We start from the raw sequence: 20,811 nt of genomic DNA on the forward strand, positions 1-20,811 counted from the left end.
ACACATAATAAAATCTAAATAAGAAATTCTCTCATCCCCACCTTCAGGCCATCCTGCAAAAGAGGAAAAAAATGTCTCAGGTCAATTACTCGTCAATCAGAGTAATAAGTAGATGCCAACCGTAGAACAACAGAAGCTGACTTAAGTAATAATTCAGTTTTAGACCTCTGGCTGCAATCCATACATACCTCGTATTTACTTATTTAATCCTTAAATTCACAAGTCCTCAGTCTGCTTTTCTACATTTGTCTGGTAGAACTGCTTTCCCCACGTGGTACACAGGCCACTTTTCTTCATAGAATATGATGATGATAATAGGACAGCAGCTAACATTTATTCCACATGTCCTATGTAAAGGTACATTAATATTGAGTATTAGCATATTTAATCCTATGAATAGCTTCTGTTTATTTCTATGCCTTTACCAAAGTAAAGGAGGTAGTAAAAGATGGAGTAGAGTACTTCATAGTTACATATGTGATACAGCAGAACATAATTGGGTAACTCATTACAGCTATAATTTTTACATATTTATGTTTATGAAAATATGGATTACTGCATCCAACACCAGAATTGAGACATTAGGTAAGAGTAAATATGGGGCATTCAACCCACCACTCCACTAATTAAAGTTAAAAGTTATTCTCCTAATGTCTCTATGGATATTTTTATGTTTATAAAGTGATTTGCAAAACAGAGAGAGGCTATACTTTGGGAAAGGTACTCAGGAAAGCTCTGTTCTACCATTTATTCATGGTGGCTTGAGAGGAAGTAAGTAAACTTTCACTGCTTCATGGTTTACATATTCAAATTAGGATAATGGATAGTGTGATATCTATCCTGGTTTGCCTAGGACAGTTCCAGTTTAGATGGGTGGTCTCAAATTACTTGCATCTAGTGATTCCTTTTACTCTCAAAAGTGGCTCTGTTTGGATAATAAATTATATAGCCACCTTAATAATTATATATAATGCTTCTGGAAGGACCCAGTAAAATAGTAAGTAGAATTATCTAACAGTAAAGGTGTTTATTTTTTCTCTTCTATTCCCTCCCACTTTTACCTCCCTCCCTCTTTTTAATCATATCCCATTATGTTCTTGATATCTCTCTACCTAAAGTTATATGCCCTTCTTATATTATTCCTTTGTGATTTTCAGAATTCCCATGGATATATGAAAAAACATGAATTGAAGAAAAATAGCTTGAGAAATAGCTTATGTCTCCATTAACAACTGGTTCTATCAATAGGAACATAAAATTTTAGTAGAAATAATATATGTTTCATGCACATAGAAAAATCAATTTAAAAATTTGTAACTTCAAGAGTTCCTGTTGTGGCTCAGCATGTTAAGAACACTACATAGTGTCCATAAGGATGTGGGTTTAATTCCTGAACTCTCTCAGTGGGTTAAGTATCTGGCGTTGCTGCAAGCTGTGGTATAGGTTGCAGATGTGGCTCAGATCTGGCGTTGCTATGGATCTGTTGTAGGCCAGCAGCTGCAGGTCCAATTTAATCCTAGCCCAAGAACTTCCATATGCTGCAAGTGCAGCCATAAAAAGAAAAAAAAAAGGTAACTTCAAGAAATATTGGAAAGTGATTTTATCAGCAAAATAATATTACCCCTACCCTTGGCCATTTACAATGGCTATGTTTATTTAAATTATAATAGTCTTATTTCATTTTACTTTAGCCTGGATAAAACACATTTATAGGATTAGACTAATCCATGAAGTCTCTATTTACTTGATACTTATCAAATTATTATCATTGAAACTTTCATTTATAGGCAAGAAAAAAAGAAATCCTTCCTCATGTCACATCTTAGTCTTCTTATTCTAACAATGTACTAGAGAGACTGTAGGCTGCTTTATAGTATAGCCTTAATTGATTCCCAGCTGATCTAAAACTGAAATCCACTGATTTTATCCTAAATAATGTATTTTACATTAAAATTATTTATGATATATGTGCATTATGTAGACACACAAAAAAAACACACAACGTAGAAGTGTGAGTCAAGTTTATTTACTATCTTCCTGATGACTATGGCTCAGGAGACAGCCTCCTGGATAGCTCTGAGAACCTGTTCTGAAGAGGTAGAGGGGGAGGTCAGTATATATGTGATTTTGCCTAGGAGGGTATGTGCAACCAAGCACACATCTCAGTAAAAGGTAGCTGATCCTCATGAGGTGCAAATATCCTGGTAAACAGCTTTAGTCCTTTTCTAAATGGTAAGATGCAAGAGTTTGGCTTCATAAAATTTTCTCCCAAAAATATGTCACTATCTGAAGGCCTCTTCTGCCAGGTTTCCCAGGGCACAAAGGGACTCATTTCCAATCTCTGCTCTGAATTCTTTTTAGAGTGTGTTGAAAGTCAATGACTACAGTGGCTGGTGGCTCAATCCTTGCAGAGCTGCATGACTAGTGATATTCTTCAGTTGGCGGTTATAATAATAGGACTATATTAAATAATTCTACCAGGAGTAAAGGATATGTGCTCTGATTGCTAATATAATTTTCCTGATTTACTTAAAATGCTTAAGTTTATTTTAATTATCATTTCAGTCCATGAAAATCACATTAATAATTAAAATTTATGAAAATTTTAATCAAATATATGCATTAATTGATATTTGTTCTTGATTTTTAAGAGATATGAATTGAGTAATACTATCTTCACTTTTTCGGCCAACAATGCACTCTATAAGACAAATATCTATATGTATAAGTGTACTACAACCATAATAAAATTCAAAAGTAGGAATATGATCAGAAAAATAAATTGGCATAAATAGGATATAGTTATTAGATCTAACCAGGATTGTTAGAAAATATTTTTGGAGAGATAGCATTTTTTTTTTGTCTTTTGTCTTTTTTGTTGTTGTTGTTGCTATTTCTTGGGCCGCTCCTGCGGCATATGGAGGTTCCCAGGCCAGGGGTTGAATTGGAGCTGTAGCCACCGGCCTACGCCAGAGCCACAGCAACACGGGATCTGAGCCGCGTCTGCAACCTACACCACAGCTCACGGCAACGCCGGACCCTTAACCCACTGAGCAAGGGCAGGGACCGAACCTGCAACCTCATGGTTCCTAGTCGGATTCGTTAACCACTGCGCCACGATGGGAACTCCGAGAGATAGCATTTGAGAAGAAATGTATAAGAATTTAACAGACTGAAAGAGAGAATGATTTTTGTTGCAGAATGCCACAATCCTCAAGCATACGCATGTATTTATGTATGTATATATGTGCTTTTGAGTAGGGGGCAATATCAGAAATCAATGTTAGAAAAATAACTTTGCTCACATGATAAACAATGAATAAGGTAGAAAGTAATGTGGCACAAGCCCAGGGCAGTTGTTTCAAATAGATAACTAGAGGAAGAAGTGAGAGATATTCAGTAGCAGACTAGAAAAAACTTTGTGATCTATTGGATTCAGAGATAAGTAAGATAAAGAGCATGTGAAGAAATTATTTAAGTATAAGATGTTTGTTTTTCGAATCTGACTAGCATCAATGAGGACGCAGGTTCAATCCCTGGCCCCACTCAGTGGGTTAAGGATCAGTGTTGCCATGAGCCATGGTGTAGGTCACAGACAGGGCTCGGATCTGATGTTGCTATGGCTGTGCTGTGGGCCAGCAGCTACAGTTCAGATTCAAACCCTAGCCTGGGAACTTCCATATGCCACAGGTGTGGCATTAAAAAGACAAAAAAAAAAAAAGAAAAAAAGATTTTTTTCTATTGTTATGCTGAAATTTGAGTGGAAATTAACAAAATATGGGTGAAAATATAGGGAGCCTGAAAGAGAAGTCAAGGTCAAAAAAATGTCTCTGAGAGAAACACGGAAGAGATCAATGAAGCCTGAAAGCATAGATGAAATTAATCAGATTAAAGAGGACATAACTCTTTAATTTTGAATTATAAAATAATCCAAGAGGGGAATGAACAAAACTACAAAAAGAAACTTGAAAATAACCAGCTCAGGAGTTCCTGTAGTGTCTCAGTGGTAAGCAGTAATGAACCCAACTTGGATCCATGAGGATGTAAGTTTGATCCCTGGCCTCACTTAGTGGGTTAAGGATCTGGCATTGCCATAAAATGTGGTGCAGGTCATGGATGTGGCTCAGATCCTTCACTGATGTGGCTGTGGTGTAGACCTGTGGCTATAGCTCTGATTCAGCCCCTAGCCTGGGAACTTCCATATGCTGAGAGTGTGGCCCTAAAAAACAAAACAAAACAAAACAAAACCCTCAAGCCTTTAATACATAGATTTCTTATGGAGATGATTGTTTGTAATCATAAATGTGAAGGCATCCTAAATTCCCATTTATTTCCCATGGTTTAAGTTATTCTATGTCATATTTGCCTTATAATTGGTCTTAGCATTTATAGAGGCAAAGAAATTGGATTTCTAAAGTATTTATGAGTTAAACACAATATAAACAATATTAGAAAACATGGAAAATATTTTATACATAAGAAATCTATTTTATTAAAAAGTATTAGACAATAAATTATATCATTTAATTAATATTTCATGGATTATTAGTTTTATTGAAGTGTAAATGCAAAAATTGCTATATCAATTTTTTAATACTGTGTAAAGAAGACAAAAAAGCGATCTCTTCCCTCAAGCAGCTCTGTGTATATTGGGAAGATTAAGTTAATGGACAGTTATACTACTTGAAATAAAATAAATGATAGGCTTATGTACACAATGGTAAACAGATATGTAAGATGGGCACCTGAATCATTTCACGGTAGGTCCATCAATATTGACTTCTGAAACCTCTAACAGCCAGTAGAACATCAAATGTGTACCAAAATAGTTTAGATTATTGCAGAAACATGTTGTATTACTTAAAAATTTGTGACAAAATGGAATTGCAAACATAAGACAAAAATGTCATCAAAAATTGCTTGAAGCTGTCCTTGAAAGATTGAGGAATAGACTTTATGCAAAGAGAGATGAGAAGCCAACAAGTTAAGCATTTTAGGCATAAGCAGCCCAATAGGAAAGAGATACGGAATATTCAGTTAAAAAAATACAGGTAATTACAGAAAATATAAACCATTGTACATATATGTGATATATGATGAATAGTCAGAAACAAAATTTGTAAATCAATGAATTGGGTTCTATTGAAAAAAAATAGTTTTGGTTAAAAAAAACTGAAATATTATGTGGGAAGAGACTTTTACCAGATCTGAGCCACGTCTGTGACCTCCACCACAGCTCATGGCAACGCCAGATCCTTAACCCACTGAGCGAGGCCAGGGATGGAACCTGAGTCTTCATGGATGCTAATCAGATTCATTTACAGCTGAGCCATAACTGGAACTCTTGAATTATTTGCATTTTAAAAGACTTGTTTGTTAATTCAAAATTATCTCCATTTGACTGATGCAGTAAAAACCAAGTAAATTGAAATGGGAAAACCAAACAAGGGACTGTAGAGTATATCAGGTATTCCCTTTTATTGGTTCATCTCACTGCCTACTGGTGACCACATGTATATGCCCCAGTCTCCTCATCTGGAGTTTGGTAGGGTGGTATGCTGAAGCTGTCTCTCCACATCCTCATAGACAATTGTGCACATTTCTTCCTAGCTCTGTATTCAAAGTGATGTCCCAGTGGCTTGAAATAACCATGGTTAAACTACTTACATCACAAAGATTTACAAACACTAAAAGTCAGGGTCTACATCATTTCTCCCTACTCTGATCTGGTTGTTAAACATTTGCTGGGACATCACTGACCAGGAATTATAATAATAGTATCTATAGCATTGTCTTGATATGCCATTAAATTAGTTAATAATGGAAAAGTACTTAGAAAAAGTGCCTGGAAAATAGAAAGTACTATAAAATTATTGCTATTATTATTATATTTTAAGTGTCTATTCTACTTAATGAGTAATAGCTATTTTAAATATTTTCTTTCCTTTGTACTAATACTTGCAGATTTTCTAAAAGTTCATAATTCCCTTCCAACAGTCTTCTCCATGTTAGAAAGAATGGAATTTTAACCTAAGAGTAATAGACATGACCCCTTCTATCCTTGCAGTGCAGAAAAAAGATTGCAGATAGCAAAAGTGCAGAGAGAGTACATGTGAAAGCTTGTTAACAGACAAATTCCACGTTAGAAACAAGAAATGTGAGTCACTTAATTTGTGATGGCATTGCCATTATTTACAAATAGCAGTATATGGATAGGTTTAAGTGACTTTATGAAGTAAAAAATCGACAATGTTAATGAATCTGCTTTAGAAAAGAGCATTCTAGTTTGTGGAATTGGGGAGATGAGAGTACCATTTGCTGAGATGACTATTAGAAAAGGCTCTTCTGGGACCTTGGTAAGTCTATAAACTCAATTTTTAATATGTCGAGGTTGAGATACCTTGAAGATATTCAAGTGAAGTTTTGGAATCAGATAACAATTTGCCATGTATGAAACTTAAAAATATGTGTATGAGTGATAGCAGACAAAGCAAAGGAGATAAATGAAATTACTTAGGAAGAGGAAAGCCTGGATAAAGACAACCTAAGGCAATGGTTCTTGACCATAAATACAAAGTAGAATGGGGCAGGAGAGTTTAATCAACCATGCTCTTTAGGTCTAAACTCAGAACCATGACAGAATATCCTGAGCAACCTTTTAATTTTTTTTAACTTTCCATACTCTGCCAGTAGTCAAATTGAAGAATGACTTATCTAGATTCTCTCTGAGAGCACCAGGAAAGGAAGTAGAGAAGAAGTAAGATGTGAGGTGGAGGAAAACCAGAAGAAAACAGTGTCACAGATATTAAGGAGAAATATGCTTCAGGGAAGAAGGGTTAATCAGGAGTGTTGAAGATGGCTGAGAAGTCATCCCTGGATTCAGTGAAGTGGATCTCATGGAAGTCTCAGAAGAAATTGTGTTTAATAAAGTAATGGGTTCAGAAACCAGGTTAAACCTGCTGGTAAAATGACTGTTAGATAGGAATGGATGGCAAGGAGTGTCTTGGAGAAGTTCTGTTGGGAAAGAAAAAAGTGGAATCAAATTTGAAAATAAGGGACAACTTGGTAAAGTGATCAAATATGTGCAGTTTGTGTCTTCTTGGGAATGGCTCAACTGGGAAGAACATACTGACTGCAGAGGGGATAGACTTTGATAAACAAATTGCTGAAATTCAATAGGAGAAAGAGAAGAAAGATACTGCAACTGAAAATGATCAGGAGATAAGGTTTACAGATATAACAAAAGATTAATACTGAAATTCCCATTGGAAGCTGAGCCAAAATGGATACCCTATAGCTAATAACAAAATGTCAGGATGCGTTTAAAACTCTTGAAGCCCTCAGACCCAGGAAGATTATTTGCATCTTTAAAAAAAAGAAATAACAAAAAGCAAAAACTGTGTATAGAATATGGAGTGGAGGGTACTGTTGTGTGGAAGATTTCTTTGAAGAAAGCCATGATGAGTTCCTGTCCAATCATAATAAGGAATGGGGCCTCCTTTCCTTCTCTTCTTCAGTCTGGTGTGGGGAAACTTCCCTTCAACAAGGACCAGTTATAAAGTCCAAAATATTATATTTTTCCAGAAAACAGGGTAAATTTGTGGACTGGTGCCTGGCTCAATCGCAAGAAAAAGTAAAGAAAAATTCCTGAAAAAGTAAAGACTTTTATTTGGAAAAGTAAATACATGACAACAAAAAGAGGAGTTAAAAATATGTAAGCAAAAGGGAACACTAACAGAGAGTCATGTTAAGTCCTGACAAAGAGACTTTCCTAAAGTGAGAATCTGTGTGTCCAGTGGGTCATTTGGGGGAATCCAGAGGCTTAGAGTATTGTTACGTCAAAGCAGAAGTGATGCCCTTGCCATGGGATCTACAGTAGGAGAAGCTTCCAAGAGCCTCCTGAAAATACAACTTGAGAGAGTCAGTCCCAGAGAGGCAATAGTCCCAATACTCTAGCTTTTCTGCCTCCCAAGCTGAGCTGAAGACACCCTGGCAAGTGAATAATGAGGCAGAGAGAAAACTTATCAAGCCATCCATCCTCAGACTGAAGCCCATCTGTGCTGGCCCTGTCTGCCCTGGAGGTAGAGTGATAGACAGGAGAAGTCTTAATTTTGAATAAGGAACGTCTGAAGGAAGAATGGAAGGAAAAAAAAAAAAAGACACAGATTTTTATTACATCTTGCATGTTGTGCTTTTTTTAGGCTGACACAGTGACACCATGTGGCATTAGCTCAAGGTTTAGAAAGGTGAGCTATTTCATACACGATACATTTTTTTTCTGTGAAATATGAGACGATCGCAAATGGAGAAAGGAAATAGTAAAAATAGTAAAGAAGAGTGTTGTGGAGAGTAGATAGTTTAAAGAGAAGCCACAGAGAATGGTCTCAAGTTACTTTTGCAAGTCTGTATATTTTGCAACCAAACTTGAAGGCATATGTAAGGACAGAGATCAAAATGTATAGTGATATCTGGGTGCTTCTCTTTGGTTTTCTCAGCCAACCACACCTCCTTTTAAAGAAGGAGGATATTTACAGTTATCAATGGTTGAGTTTTATCAGGTTGCATCAACAAAAGTGCATACCTAGGTTTAACAGCATGTTGAGAGCTCAGTCCTACACACCTCTCCCCCCGCCAGAGTTCAGATGCCAGTGCCAAGTCCAGGTTGTTACTTGTAGTTCTAACTGACTAGCTATAAATCAGAGGTTATTACAACTCCCTCCTTTGGTGTGATTAAGTTAGCATGGCTGTCAGAGAAACAATATACTTTCTAGATCATCCTTTAATATAAAAGTATGTAACTAGGAACAGCCAGATGGAAGAGATGCCTAAGATAAGGTACGGAGAAAGGGTGTGGAAATGCTGTACCCTCTCCAAGGTGCCACAGTAAGGCCCTCCACTTGTTTTCCAATTGGGAATCTCTTGACCCTTATCCTCCGGATTTTTAAGGAAGTTTTCATCAGTATGCACGATTGATTAAATCATTGGCAGGTGGCAATTGATTTAACCTCCAGTACCTTTTGCCTTCCCAACAGAGGTTGGGAGGGAAAGGTCCAACCCTCTAATCACATGATTGGTTTTCTTGGGAACTAGCTCTACATAACAAATCAAGCCTTTGTAGCTCTCATCAGTTAGGAAATTCCAGAGGTTTTAAGAGCTCTGTGCCAGAAATAGGGATGGAGGAAGACCAAATGTACATTTTTTGTTATAAATCACAATATAACACTCCCCAACTAGACTATAAATATCATCAGGATAAACAGACTTTAGGTTTGTTTGTTTTCATCATTCCATGAAGGAGGCTACTAAAAATTGGAATTGAATTACGTATAAATAATCTGTGTTATTGGAAAACTTGCCAATTAATCTACTATCCAAAGGGAATTCAAAAAGGACAACTCAATATCTGTCCCTAAATTTCTGTCTCTTGTTTGGCTCCTTAGAACAAAAATGTTTTGAGGAATGAATGTCTCATTGCTCCAAGAAAAAAAAAATACTGGTATTGTTAAATAGAATTCATAAAACTTAATCCATTAATATCCTGGATATTGGTGTGCCTGGTAATTTGTATTCATTCATATATGGTTAATTAAAATCTAGACTCTGCAATTATAACCTTTTTAAAGGTGAAGTAATTTAGCCAATACAATAAGCTCTTGATGCCAAATACTTGACATGTTCAAAAAATTGTTCACCCTAAGAAAGTGATTCTCTCACTTAGTGAGGGGTTCTCTCTCATTTCTAAGATATTCCATTCATTGTGTTTATTATGCTTGACTAAAATCAACTTTGAATTCAACTTTTTTATCAGAATTGTGCTTCCTTTTGGACTATATGCTTATTACTATAATTTGGAATTATTGAAAATACCCGTAACATCAGGATTTTCAGAAAATAGTGTAAAATATTTTTCAGCTTCCCAAGTATTTGTATTCACGAATCCTCCAATTTTCAAAATGTGGGGGAAATGTTTCAGTTAATTTTTTTTTGTCTTTTTGCCTTTTCTAGGGCCACTCCTGCAGCATATGGAAGTTCCCAGGCTAGGGGTCTAATCAGAGCCGTAGCTGCTGGCCTACGCCAGAGCCACAGCAACAAGGGATCTGAGCCTCATGTGCAACCTACACATCACAGCTCATGGCCACACCGGATCCTTAACCCACTGAATGAGGCCAGGGATTGAACCCAAAACCTCATGGTTCCTAGTCGCATTCGCATTCGTTAACCACTGAGCCACGATGGGAACTCCTTGTTTCAGTTAATTTAAAATGACTTTCAGAACTCTTTTAACACTCCCTTTCTTTCATCTCCACAACTTTATAGGCAATTTTCTGTTGCGTATTGCCGTTTCTATGGAAAATATTAAGATATAGTTATAGAGGTGACTTACAAAAATATTATTTGAAAATTAAGAAGTAATAATAAATAATACTAATTAGTAATAAATATTTTATGCTGTATAGTATAAATGAAAGTTCAAAGACAAATTTGTGAGGTAGGTATAATAATATAGTAGTATATTTTACACATTAGGAAAAATAGTTAAATATTTTGCCAAGGGTTTCAGAGGTAATAAAGAATATATAACAGATACGAAGTCTACATAAAGGTCCTTTTTACCCCTACAAATACGTTGTTTACTTTCATTTCCTTTTTATTTTCTAGATAAGGCAAAATCATTTTGTGTGCTCTCATACTTGCTTAGGTAATTAAAACAATACAGTACTTATAAAGCAACATTTTATTTCTCTGTAATTAGATGATAAATCACACACACATACACACACATAGGTTCACTATTTGAACAATTTAATGTTGGACTTCAATCACTGAATCAACAGTTTTATAGTAAAATGCATTTATTTTCTAAATGTTATTTTTGTTCATAATTTTTTTTAATTTTTTGATTTAGTAGTGTACCATTCAGAGCTTTTTAGTATACATACAAAATTGTGAAACTATCATCACTATCTCGTTCTAAAATATCTTCATCATCCCCAAAAGAAACCATGTGTGCCAAGACCAGCTCAGCAGGATGGGGCTGATGAACTGGTGCTATGGAAATTTAAGGATAAAAAGTTAACATAAAACAAGACACAGAGACATTTATCTTAAGTAAAGGTGGGAACCGGGGGTCTCAAGGTCTCGGGGACCAAGAGCCCTGCCTCAAGAAACCACACTGCTTTTATTGTGCTCTGGAGGATTACGTCAAGTGAAAAGGGGTTGTAGGTACAGGATATAGGTTTTTTTTTTTTAATTTATTTTAAAAGTGACTTAGCTGGTAAATGGTTAAACTTTTTACTCTAAACTATAGGCATTTAAGAATCATTAGCATTTGAGTTAGCTAGCTATGCATAGCACTTCAGAGAATCCTCACTGTGCTTCCGCAAAAGGCCTGCCTATTTGTGGCAACCCTGTGTGCCTAGGTGTGCACCTTGGTTCTCTTTTCTAATGCGTATTCTGTTAACGACCACTCATAAACCACTTGGCCATGAGGTTCCTCTTTCTCTTATTCTTTAGAGGACATATCATGCTTGTGCAAATGGCGTGCCAATCTGCACATGTCCAGCGTGCCTAGACCATTGTATTATGTCCTCATTCAGATGACCCGGCGAATAACCCATGCCCTTAGGTCTTTGTTCTTAAGCTTAAGTCATTTGCCATCACCGTGACTGTTTCTCAAGTAGTAAGACAGGACAAAGTAAGGAAGGATAAGATGGAGTTTTCAGCAAAGGGGCTAAGAAAATATTATAAAAACATGTCTCGCAACATGTGTGCCCATTAGCAGTTATTCCCCAGTCCCTCTCCTGTGCCTCCTCCATTTCCTTTCTCATGTATCTACTTTCTGTCTCTATAGATTTGCCTATCTATACACTCCATATGAGGGATTCATATGATATGTAATCTTGTATATCTAACTAGTTTTAGTGAACATAATACTTGTAAAATTTAATCCATTTTGTATCATGTAGCAATAATTAATTCATTTTTTAAAATTCACATACAGTTGACATATAATGTTATGTTGGTTTCAGGAGTACAATATAGTGATTTGACATTTAAATCATCACTAAAATATCACTACAGTAAATCTAGAGTCCATCTATCCCCATAAAAACTATTACATTACCATTGATGATATGCCCTATCCTATCTTACACTGCGATTACTTATTTTATAATTGGAAGTGTATACGTTTTAATTCTTTTCACCTATTTTGCCTATCCCCATCACCTTCCTTCCCTCCAGAAACCACCCATCATTTGTATTCTGTATTTAGGAATCTGTTTTTGTTTTTTGTGTGTTTGCTTTTTAAAATACCAAATCTGTTTTTGTTTTTTGTGTGTTTGCTTTTTAAAATACCAAATAAATATGAGATCATGTGATATTTGCCTTTTTTTCTGTTTGGCTAATTTTATTTTATAAAATATCCTTTAGTTTCATCCATGTTGTAGCAAATGGCAAGATTTTGTTATTTGCATGGCTGAATAATATCCCATTGGATATATGTACCCCATCTTCTTCATTCATTAGTTCAACCTATTCACTTTGGTTGCTTTCCTATCTTGGCTATTGTAACTAATGCTGCAGTTAACATCTGGGTGAATGTGTCTCTTTGAATTAGTGTTTTTGTTTTCTTTGGGTAAATATCCAGAAATGAAATTGCTGAATTTAATGATAGTTTTATTTTTAATTTGTGGAGGAATTTCCATACTGTTTTTCATAGTGGTTGCACCAATTTACAACCATACCAACAAGGCACAAATGTTCCTTTTTTTCACATCTTCATCAATATTTGATTATTTTTAGTTTTGTAATGTGAACCATTCAAACATATATGGGACAATATCTCGTGGTTTGATATTAATTTCCCTAATTATTAATAATGTTGAACAACTTTTCATGTGCCTGTCTGTCATCTGTATGTCTCTGGAAAAAAAATGTAGGTCTTCTGACTATGTTTCAATTTGATATTGAATTGTATGAGTTCTTCATGTATTTTGGACATGTAATTTGCAAGTATCTTCTGTGTATAAGTGGGTTTTTAAAAAAATATAGTCCATTTGCTTATTTTTGGTTTTGTTTCCCTTGCTGGAGGAGATCCAAAGAAATATTGCTAAGATAGATTTCAAAGAGCATACCACCTATGTGGGTTCCTTTTATTTATTTTTCTTATTGGGTAAGACTCCTGATACTATGTTGAATACAAATGAAAAGAGTAGACATCCTGTCTTGTATCTGAAATTAGAGGAAATGCTTTCAACTTTTCACCGCTTAGTATGATGTTGGCCATGGAGCTGTCATATATAGTCTTTATTACATTGAGATTTAGTTCCTCTACACTCATTTTGTTGAAACTTTTTAATCACAGATGAATTTTGTCAAAAGCTTTTTCTGTATCTATTGAGATTATGATATGATTTTTATCCTTCATTGTGATAACATGGTATATCACATTGAATAATTTGTGGATATACAACCATCCTTGCATCCCTGGTATAAATCCCATTTGGTCATGGTGTTTGATCCTTTTAATGTATTGTTGAAATTGGTTTGATATATTTTTGAGGACTTTTGCATCTATGTTATTTTAGATATTTCTGGTATCTTGTATCTTTGTCTGGTTTTGGAATCAGGGTGATGCTGACATCATAGAATGAGTTTGGAAGAGTCCTTTTTTTGGATTAGAAACAAATAGGTGTTAAAGCTTCTTTAAATGTTTGGTAAAATCTATTTGTAAAGCTGTCTGGTCCTGAACTTTTAGTCATTGGGAGTTTTTTGTATGCTGATGAAAATCATTACCAGTAATTGACTTGTTTAAATTGTCTATTTATTAATGATTCAGTCTTGGAAGAATGTATGCTTCTAGGGAATGTATTCATTTCTTCTAGGTTGTCCTTTTCTTTTTTTTTTTTTTGGTTTATAACTATTTGCCATAATCTCATATGATCCTTTGTACTTCTGTGGTGTCAGTTAACTTCTCCCCTTTTATTTTTGATTTTGTTTATTTGGGACCTTTCTTTTTTCCTTGTGTCTGGCTAGAGGTTTACCAATTTTGTCTATCTTTTCAAGGAACCAACTCTTAGTTTCATTGATATTTTCTATTGTTTCTTTAGTCTCTATTTTATTTATTTTTCTTATATGATCTGTTCTTTTCCTTCCTCCTACTAACTTTGTTTTTCTTGTTTTTCTAGTTCTTTTAGGTATAAAACCAGATTGTTTATTTGAGATTTTCTTGTTTCCTGAGGTAGACTTATAACACTATAATCTTCCCACTTAGAACTGCTTTCACTATGTCACGTAGATTTTGGAATATTATGTTTGCAATTTCAACCTCTGGGTTGTGATTTCCCTCCTGTTTTTCAGTTGCCAACCTATGGGTGTGGGTCTCAACTGTACCCCATCTCCTCCTCTCATACTCCATTTCCTTCCCCCCACTTGTCTTCTTGTGGTTCCTTCTTTATATCTTTGGATGCATAAAATCTTTTTTGTTACACTTTAGGTTTTGCTCATAGAGAGTTGCCTGGCAAGTAGTTGTAATTTTAGTATGCCTATGAGAGAAGATGAGTTCAAGGTCTTCCATGCTCTGCTATCTTGATTCCCTTCTCTATTTTCTAATATTGAAATGAAAATGCAATATTTCAAGTAATCATCTACTTAGGTGTTCTCAAATATATATTTTTAAGTTCTTAAAAACATTTAACATCCTTATCAATTTGAAATAATTTCTTCTTAAGCCTTCTATTATTTCTAGTATTCTAGTATTTTTAATACTAATCACCTCTATATTAGTTATGTATAGGTAAGCTTTATGTGCAGTTGAAAATTGCCTTCATATATTGTTTTTGAGTAACTTTACATTAGTTATTATTCTGAGCAGAAAAAAAAAATGCTATTCTTGTTACTCAGTGTTTTTCATTCACTCACTGAACATATTCATTCAGGTCCTGTAATCTTTATTTCTTCATAAATTGTAGCATATTAATTTATATTTGTTTAGTAAATATATCTCTTTTGGTGTTTTTATCAATACTTGGAAATAGACTCAAAGAAAAAGGAAGGGAATATATATTCTTTGTCCTTAGGCATTAATGAATACGCACACATGAAAACACACAGTGTAAGCTCTAATAAAGTATAAGCTCTAATAAAGTATAATCCAAGTATAATTTTTTGAATGACATTTATTATTGAGAGGATGCCCGCTTAACCTATAATTAAGTAACAGATAATTTTACCTTTGAAATTAACAGGGGAAACATTGTTTGTAAGAAGTTACAGAATTCGATCACTGTAATTCTACCTTAGCTTACTACATGCAGTTTTCTCCTTTTTCCATGGGAACACAGTTATTTTTGTTAAGTGTAGCCTGCTTAAATATCTACGTACATATTTATCAAATATGTACATACATATTTTAATAACTCTGTGAATAATTTCTTGTCACCTGTTTTATATCTTAATCTATATAGTACAGGTAGTGCCATTAAGATGTTTCTTATGCATCAAAAGTAGGACGCCTAGAAAATGATGGCTGTGTAATTACATAGTACATCATAAGTGATCCAGCTATGGCACAGCTGAAGATTACTTCAGTTTTGAATTAATCTGAATGACCCCAGCTTTATTGCTATTGGGTTTCTAGAAATGATGAAATGTCAAGTCACTGGAAATAAAACGACAGAACCTAAACAATCTGACAAGACTAATGCATAGTTTCTCTGACTTGTTCCATATTCTGTAGACTTTATTAACAACTATAATATTCTGTTGAGGAAATGCTTGTCTTAGTGAAAGTGTCTTTCATCTTCTACCTTACTAAAATATATATCTGTTACGTAAAGAACAGAAAATTCAGAGCTCTGTATATATTTGTTTCATGTAACTAAAACCTCAGTATGCAAAAAAGACGTAAGTGGTGAATCACTCTTACTTCTATTATGTCTTAATTTTGGTAGGGCCTGTTAGTGGAGTACTATTAAGTCAATCTTTTTTGCACAAGGCTAATATAACAGCTTATCACAAGTTTTCCAATGCCATTAGAAAATTTTGAATTTCAGAGGTGCACTGTATCCTGACAACTTGTTTTATAAGCTGCTATTTAACTTATATTGATAGAGTACTACAAAGTATAGCTGTCTTCACATTTACTGTTATTAGCTTCATAAAATGTTCTTTTATAAAATACAAAACTCTTATCTCAGCATATTATCTTGAAAAGGGGGATTCTTTCATCTATACTCTATTATCTGATGTCCTTTAGATAACCTTTAAGAGCTTAAAATTTTTGTCTGGCATTGAAAGTTCTCAATTCTTGCTAAATGCTTCAATATCACTGACCCTAATCCCTAAGGGATGATGCCACATTAGATAATTTCCCTTGATTTTTGATTCTGTTACTTTAATTTTTAAATGTTCTAATGGAAATCTGACTCATAAACCTAATATGTAACCTAAAGTTCCTCCTCTGGAATAAGTAGGATAGAGTAAGCAGAATTATTCCAAGCTTTTAAGTTAGATGCCCATCTTTTTGTAATGATTCCATTCAGTCCTCCCTATTGTCCTGATGATGCATCATCATCACCATCACCATCACCTCCATGCACTGAATCACCACCATGCACCTGCCGTGTTTGAAATTTGAAAGTACTACCCTTGAGAGCTCCTTATCTCTCTCACATCTCTGCCAACTATGTCTTTGATTATTTTAAATCATGTTTCCTATCTAAATATCCTGACAGAGAAGTATTTATAGTACATTATTTAAAATAGACCTCTGTTGCTCTATTTCATTTGGAAAATTTTAAGACCTTTCCTGACACTTACTAATGTACCATGAAATTAGACCATGATCAATCACAATATAGATTCAAGACTCTTGGTATTTCTTCATTTCAAAATCACAATCACACAATGAGATGCAAAGGATATGAACCCATTTCTGATAAATCATGCTTATATTTAAAGAATGAAAACTAAGGAAGAAAAATGGAAAAAAAAAAAAAGCCTCATGTGTTCTAGGTCTTGTCCTTTTTCTTTGGAATTTGTCACTGAGACATTTAGTACAACTTTATAAAACTGTGTCATTTGCTTCCATGTCACATGAGGCGAGAAATAAGGCATCCTTCTGTTGTCTGATATCAGGAGTGTTTCAAAGAATGAGGATTTAATATGGCTATTACACTTATGCTCCATAGAAAGTAGGTTGAATAAGTCACAGTATATTCTGCTTATGTAATCATGCCTCTTTAAACTCACACAAATTCCTCTTGGATAGCTATCTTTACCCTTCTTGTAGGTAATAGGTATAACCTGTAACCTAAGATTTTATTCTTTTTCTTTGTTCATGCCTCAAATTCAAACCCTGCTTTAAGCCCACAAACATTGAGTTACTCTACGTGGTAGCCATGTGTTAAGTGTTTAGGGAATAAAACCTAATAAATCATAATTATGACCTATAAAATGTTGCTACTTTGATAGATAAATATGAATATTTACCAAAATTTATTTTATAATGTTTGCATAACACTCTGTTTTTACCACTTGAAGTATTTCTATTTGGTCTATGTCTGCTTTTTTGTTAGTTAACATTTACATTTTCTCTTTTAGAGAGATTTGTCATATCTCTTTTGAAAGCAGATATACTATTAATTAATTATTAAATTAACTAATTAAATAATTTTACACCACTGTAAGATGTACTGTCTATTCCATGGAAACGAACAATTTTAGGTGAATAGCTCTTTTGAGACTAAATATATATCCCATTGAGGTAATATGCAATGGACAAATATAAATAAGGCTGATTTTAACATTATAAGAATAAATGGTAGTTACATTTTTTTAGCAGGTAGAAAGGCAGACAGTAAGATTGAAGTGCTACAAGGCTAATGAAATTACAACATTTTGAAACTGGTTGTGAAAGAACTTCAAGTTCTCGAAAAATAATTGGGACTGTTTGTCAGAGTCTCCATAAAATGTGATTGTTATTTCTATCTCTTAAAGGATATACTTGTAATTTTATAATGCAGTTTGTTAACTGAACTTTACCTTCTAAAAATCATATTAAGGAGTTCCCATCGTGGCTCTGTGGTAACAAACATGACTAGGATCCATGAGAATTCGAGTTTGATCCCTGGCCTCCCTCAGTGGGTCAGAGATCCAACATTACCTTGAGCTGTTGTGTAGGTCGCAGACGTGGCTCAGATCCTGCATTGCTGTGGCTGTGATGCAGACCAGCAGCTGCCGCTCCGATTCGACCCCTAGCCTGGGAACTTTCATATGCCACAAGTGAGGCCCTAAAAAAAAATAAAATAAAAAATATATATATATATATAAACCTTCCTATTTTAATTGCATAAACATTAACTAGAAGTTCAAATCAAATTAATTCTCCTGGTTGCTTTACCCACGGGAAAGTGCAATCCAAAATCTACTAATAGAAATTTAAATTGGGGTCAATATTAATTTAAACTGTATTTTTTCATTGTTTTGCTTTTACAATTTTATTTCTTCCTATTTTCTTTCTTTTCTTATCTTGATGTAAACAGACTCATATTTAGATTTATGAAATAGCACTAAAATAGCCCATATCTCATGGGAAAGCTCTTTGAGTGCTGGCATTGTTCTTGAATTTGACCTTGGTGGCTGTTACACTGTTTGTCTCTTCACAGTAATTCATTTAACTCTATTGTTTTGTGTACTTTTCTATTTGTGTGGTATCTTGCAAATAAAGATTTTAAAATAAGAATTAATAAAATAAAAAAAGCTTATTTATTTTTCTTCACATTATACCTTACAAGATTTTGTAAACGCTTGTAGACAGTGTATATATTTTTATTTCTGTGGGATACCATTATTTTTTCTTGATTCTGATATATTTTATATAGAGATTTATATAGGTGTTTCTGACTCGGTATCAAATTTATAGTAATATTGGTGCTCCATCTGGTGGTAAAAAGTAAACATTTTACTTTTGGGGAAATAGAACTTTATATCCTGATTTTTAAAATGTGAAAAATACCTAAATTGGAACCTAGTAAAAATTTACTAAATTTAAGTTGAATCTTAGTCTCTAACATACTGTACTTAAATCTACCATAGAATAAATATATGTACACATGTTTAATACACAGAAATATAAATATATAAAATGACTTTACAGGTCATTTGTAGCTTAATGATTTATTTTTAAGCCAGGAACCTGCATGTGTTGCACCTTTTTTTTTTTTTTTAGGGCTGCACCTGCAACACATGCAGGTTCCTGGCTAGGGGTTGAATCAGAGCTACAGCTACCAGCCTATACCACAGCCACAGCAATGCAGGACACTTAACCCACTGAGCGAGGCCAGAGATCGAACCTACAACCTCATGGTTGTTGGTCAGATTCATTTCTGCTGCACCACAACAGGAATTCCAGTTCAGATATTTTTATATTTATATATACATCTTATATTTATGTATGTTTATATATGTTGGGACACATAACCTTATTTTTCTATAAATATCTAAATATCTCTCTTCTATCATCTATCTATCTTTTTTATCTGTCTTTTATCTTAGATTCTTTTGCAATGGTACCAATTTATTTCATGGATATTCTCACCCTCATGTTTGAAACTAGGTAGACTTAGATGGTGTTAGTGTGTAAAATATTTCTTCACCATAATTTTAGTAGTTTCTGCTATTTATAATGACCGCTTAAAATTCTACAACAAGATCTATTGCAGTGAAAAGTGAAATTATTACTCCTAATTGCAATCCTTAACTTGGATTAATTCCTTAAATTTGGACAGCAAACTGCCTTTCAATTTTGCACTATTATCTTATATAGTTGATTTATTTTCTGTAGACTATATTTTTCAAACCTGGTAATCTTACTTTGCTAATTCCACTGTCAACAAAAATTACATGTCTCATCAGGCATCTTCCATCTGAAAGTTCCTGAGTCTTCTCCTATTGGCTCAGCTATTGGAAGAATAAGAGCTGTGGACCCTGATTTTGGACAAAATGCAGAAATTGAATACAATATTGTTCCAGGAGATGGGGGAAATTTGTTTGACATCGTCACAGATGAGGATACACAAGAAGGAGTCATCAAATTAAAAAAGGTACAGAGATGTATTTTTGGATAGTGATTATCCAATAAAAATGAAAGAACAGAAAGTTTAAAATTTGAAAATGACAGAAATTTTAATTTTCCTTCAATTAGCAATATTTTCAATTTAAAAAAGACCAGGTGACTATGAAGTCTTCATGCCCAAAGACATTTTTATTCGGTGATTTAACAGGAATATATTTTATGTTGAAACAATGAGAATATTAATTTGCTTAAGTCATTTAAAAAGTCTTACCAGGTTTTACTTCTAATTTAATGTTTTCCTTATAAACTTAGAAAGATTCATTAAAAAATAAGATCTGGAAGTAAACTCTAAGCACACTAGGCTTTGTCTGGCCCCTTGTATTACTTTTTTGAGAATATAAATATCAAATTCATACATTGTTTATGGGCCTGGACCTCACAGTGGGAGAATTCTGATATGGGCAAGCTGTGCTACTGGAGGCATGGAAGAAATGAGAATGGGTAATGCTGGTCTTGAGGGGGCTATGACCAAGTAAGTAAAAAGAAAAATTAACAAGATAGAGAGAGGAAAAAATGAGAGGAAGTGGAATGTGATGAGGAGCCATTTAGTAACATTAACTGGATTTGTAGAAAAGAGGATTGCAGAAAAGGAGAGCAAATTTCAAAGAAATACAAACAAGTCATTGACTCAGTATACACAGTTTGTCTTTTTCAGATAGTCCGTGAAGGAGTAT

The 20,811-nt window shown here is 34.2% G+C and overlaps 1 protein-coding gene across 1 annotated transcript in view; it reads left to right on the forward strand.

Moving 5' to 3' along the window:
• CDH12 (cadherin 12) overlaps nt 1–20,811 on the forward strand; it is a 285,184-nt gene that overhangs the window by 204,402 nt on the left and 59,971 nt on the right. Inside the window, exon 5 of the mRNA XM_047754076.1 lies at nt 19,918–20,105. Coding sequence (XP_047610032.1) covers nt 19,918–20,105 — 188 coding nt within the window. The remainder of the gene's footprint in view (nt 1–19,917; nt 20,106–20,811) is intronic.

The sequence above is a fragment of the Phacochoerus africanus genome, chromosome 1, assembly GCF_016906955.1.
Source record: "Phacochoerus africanus isolate WHEZ1 chromosome 1, ROS_Pafr_v1, whole genome shotgun sequence".
In the NCBI taxonomy this organism is placed as follows: domain Eukaryota; kingdom Metazoa; phylum Chordata; class Mammalia; order Artiodactyla; family Suidae; genus Phacochoerus; species Phacochoerus africanus.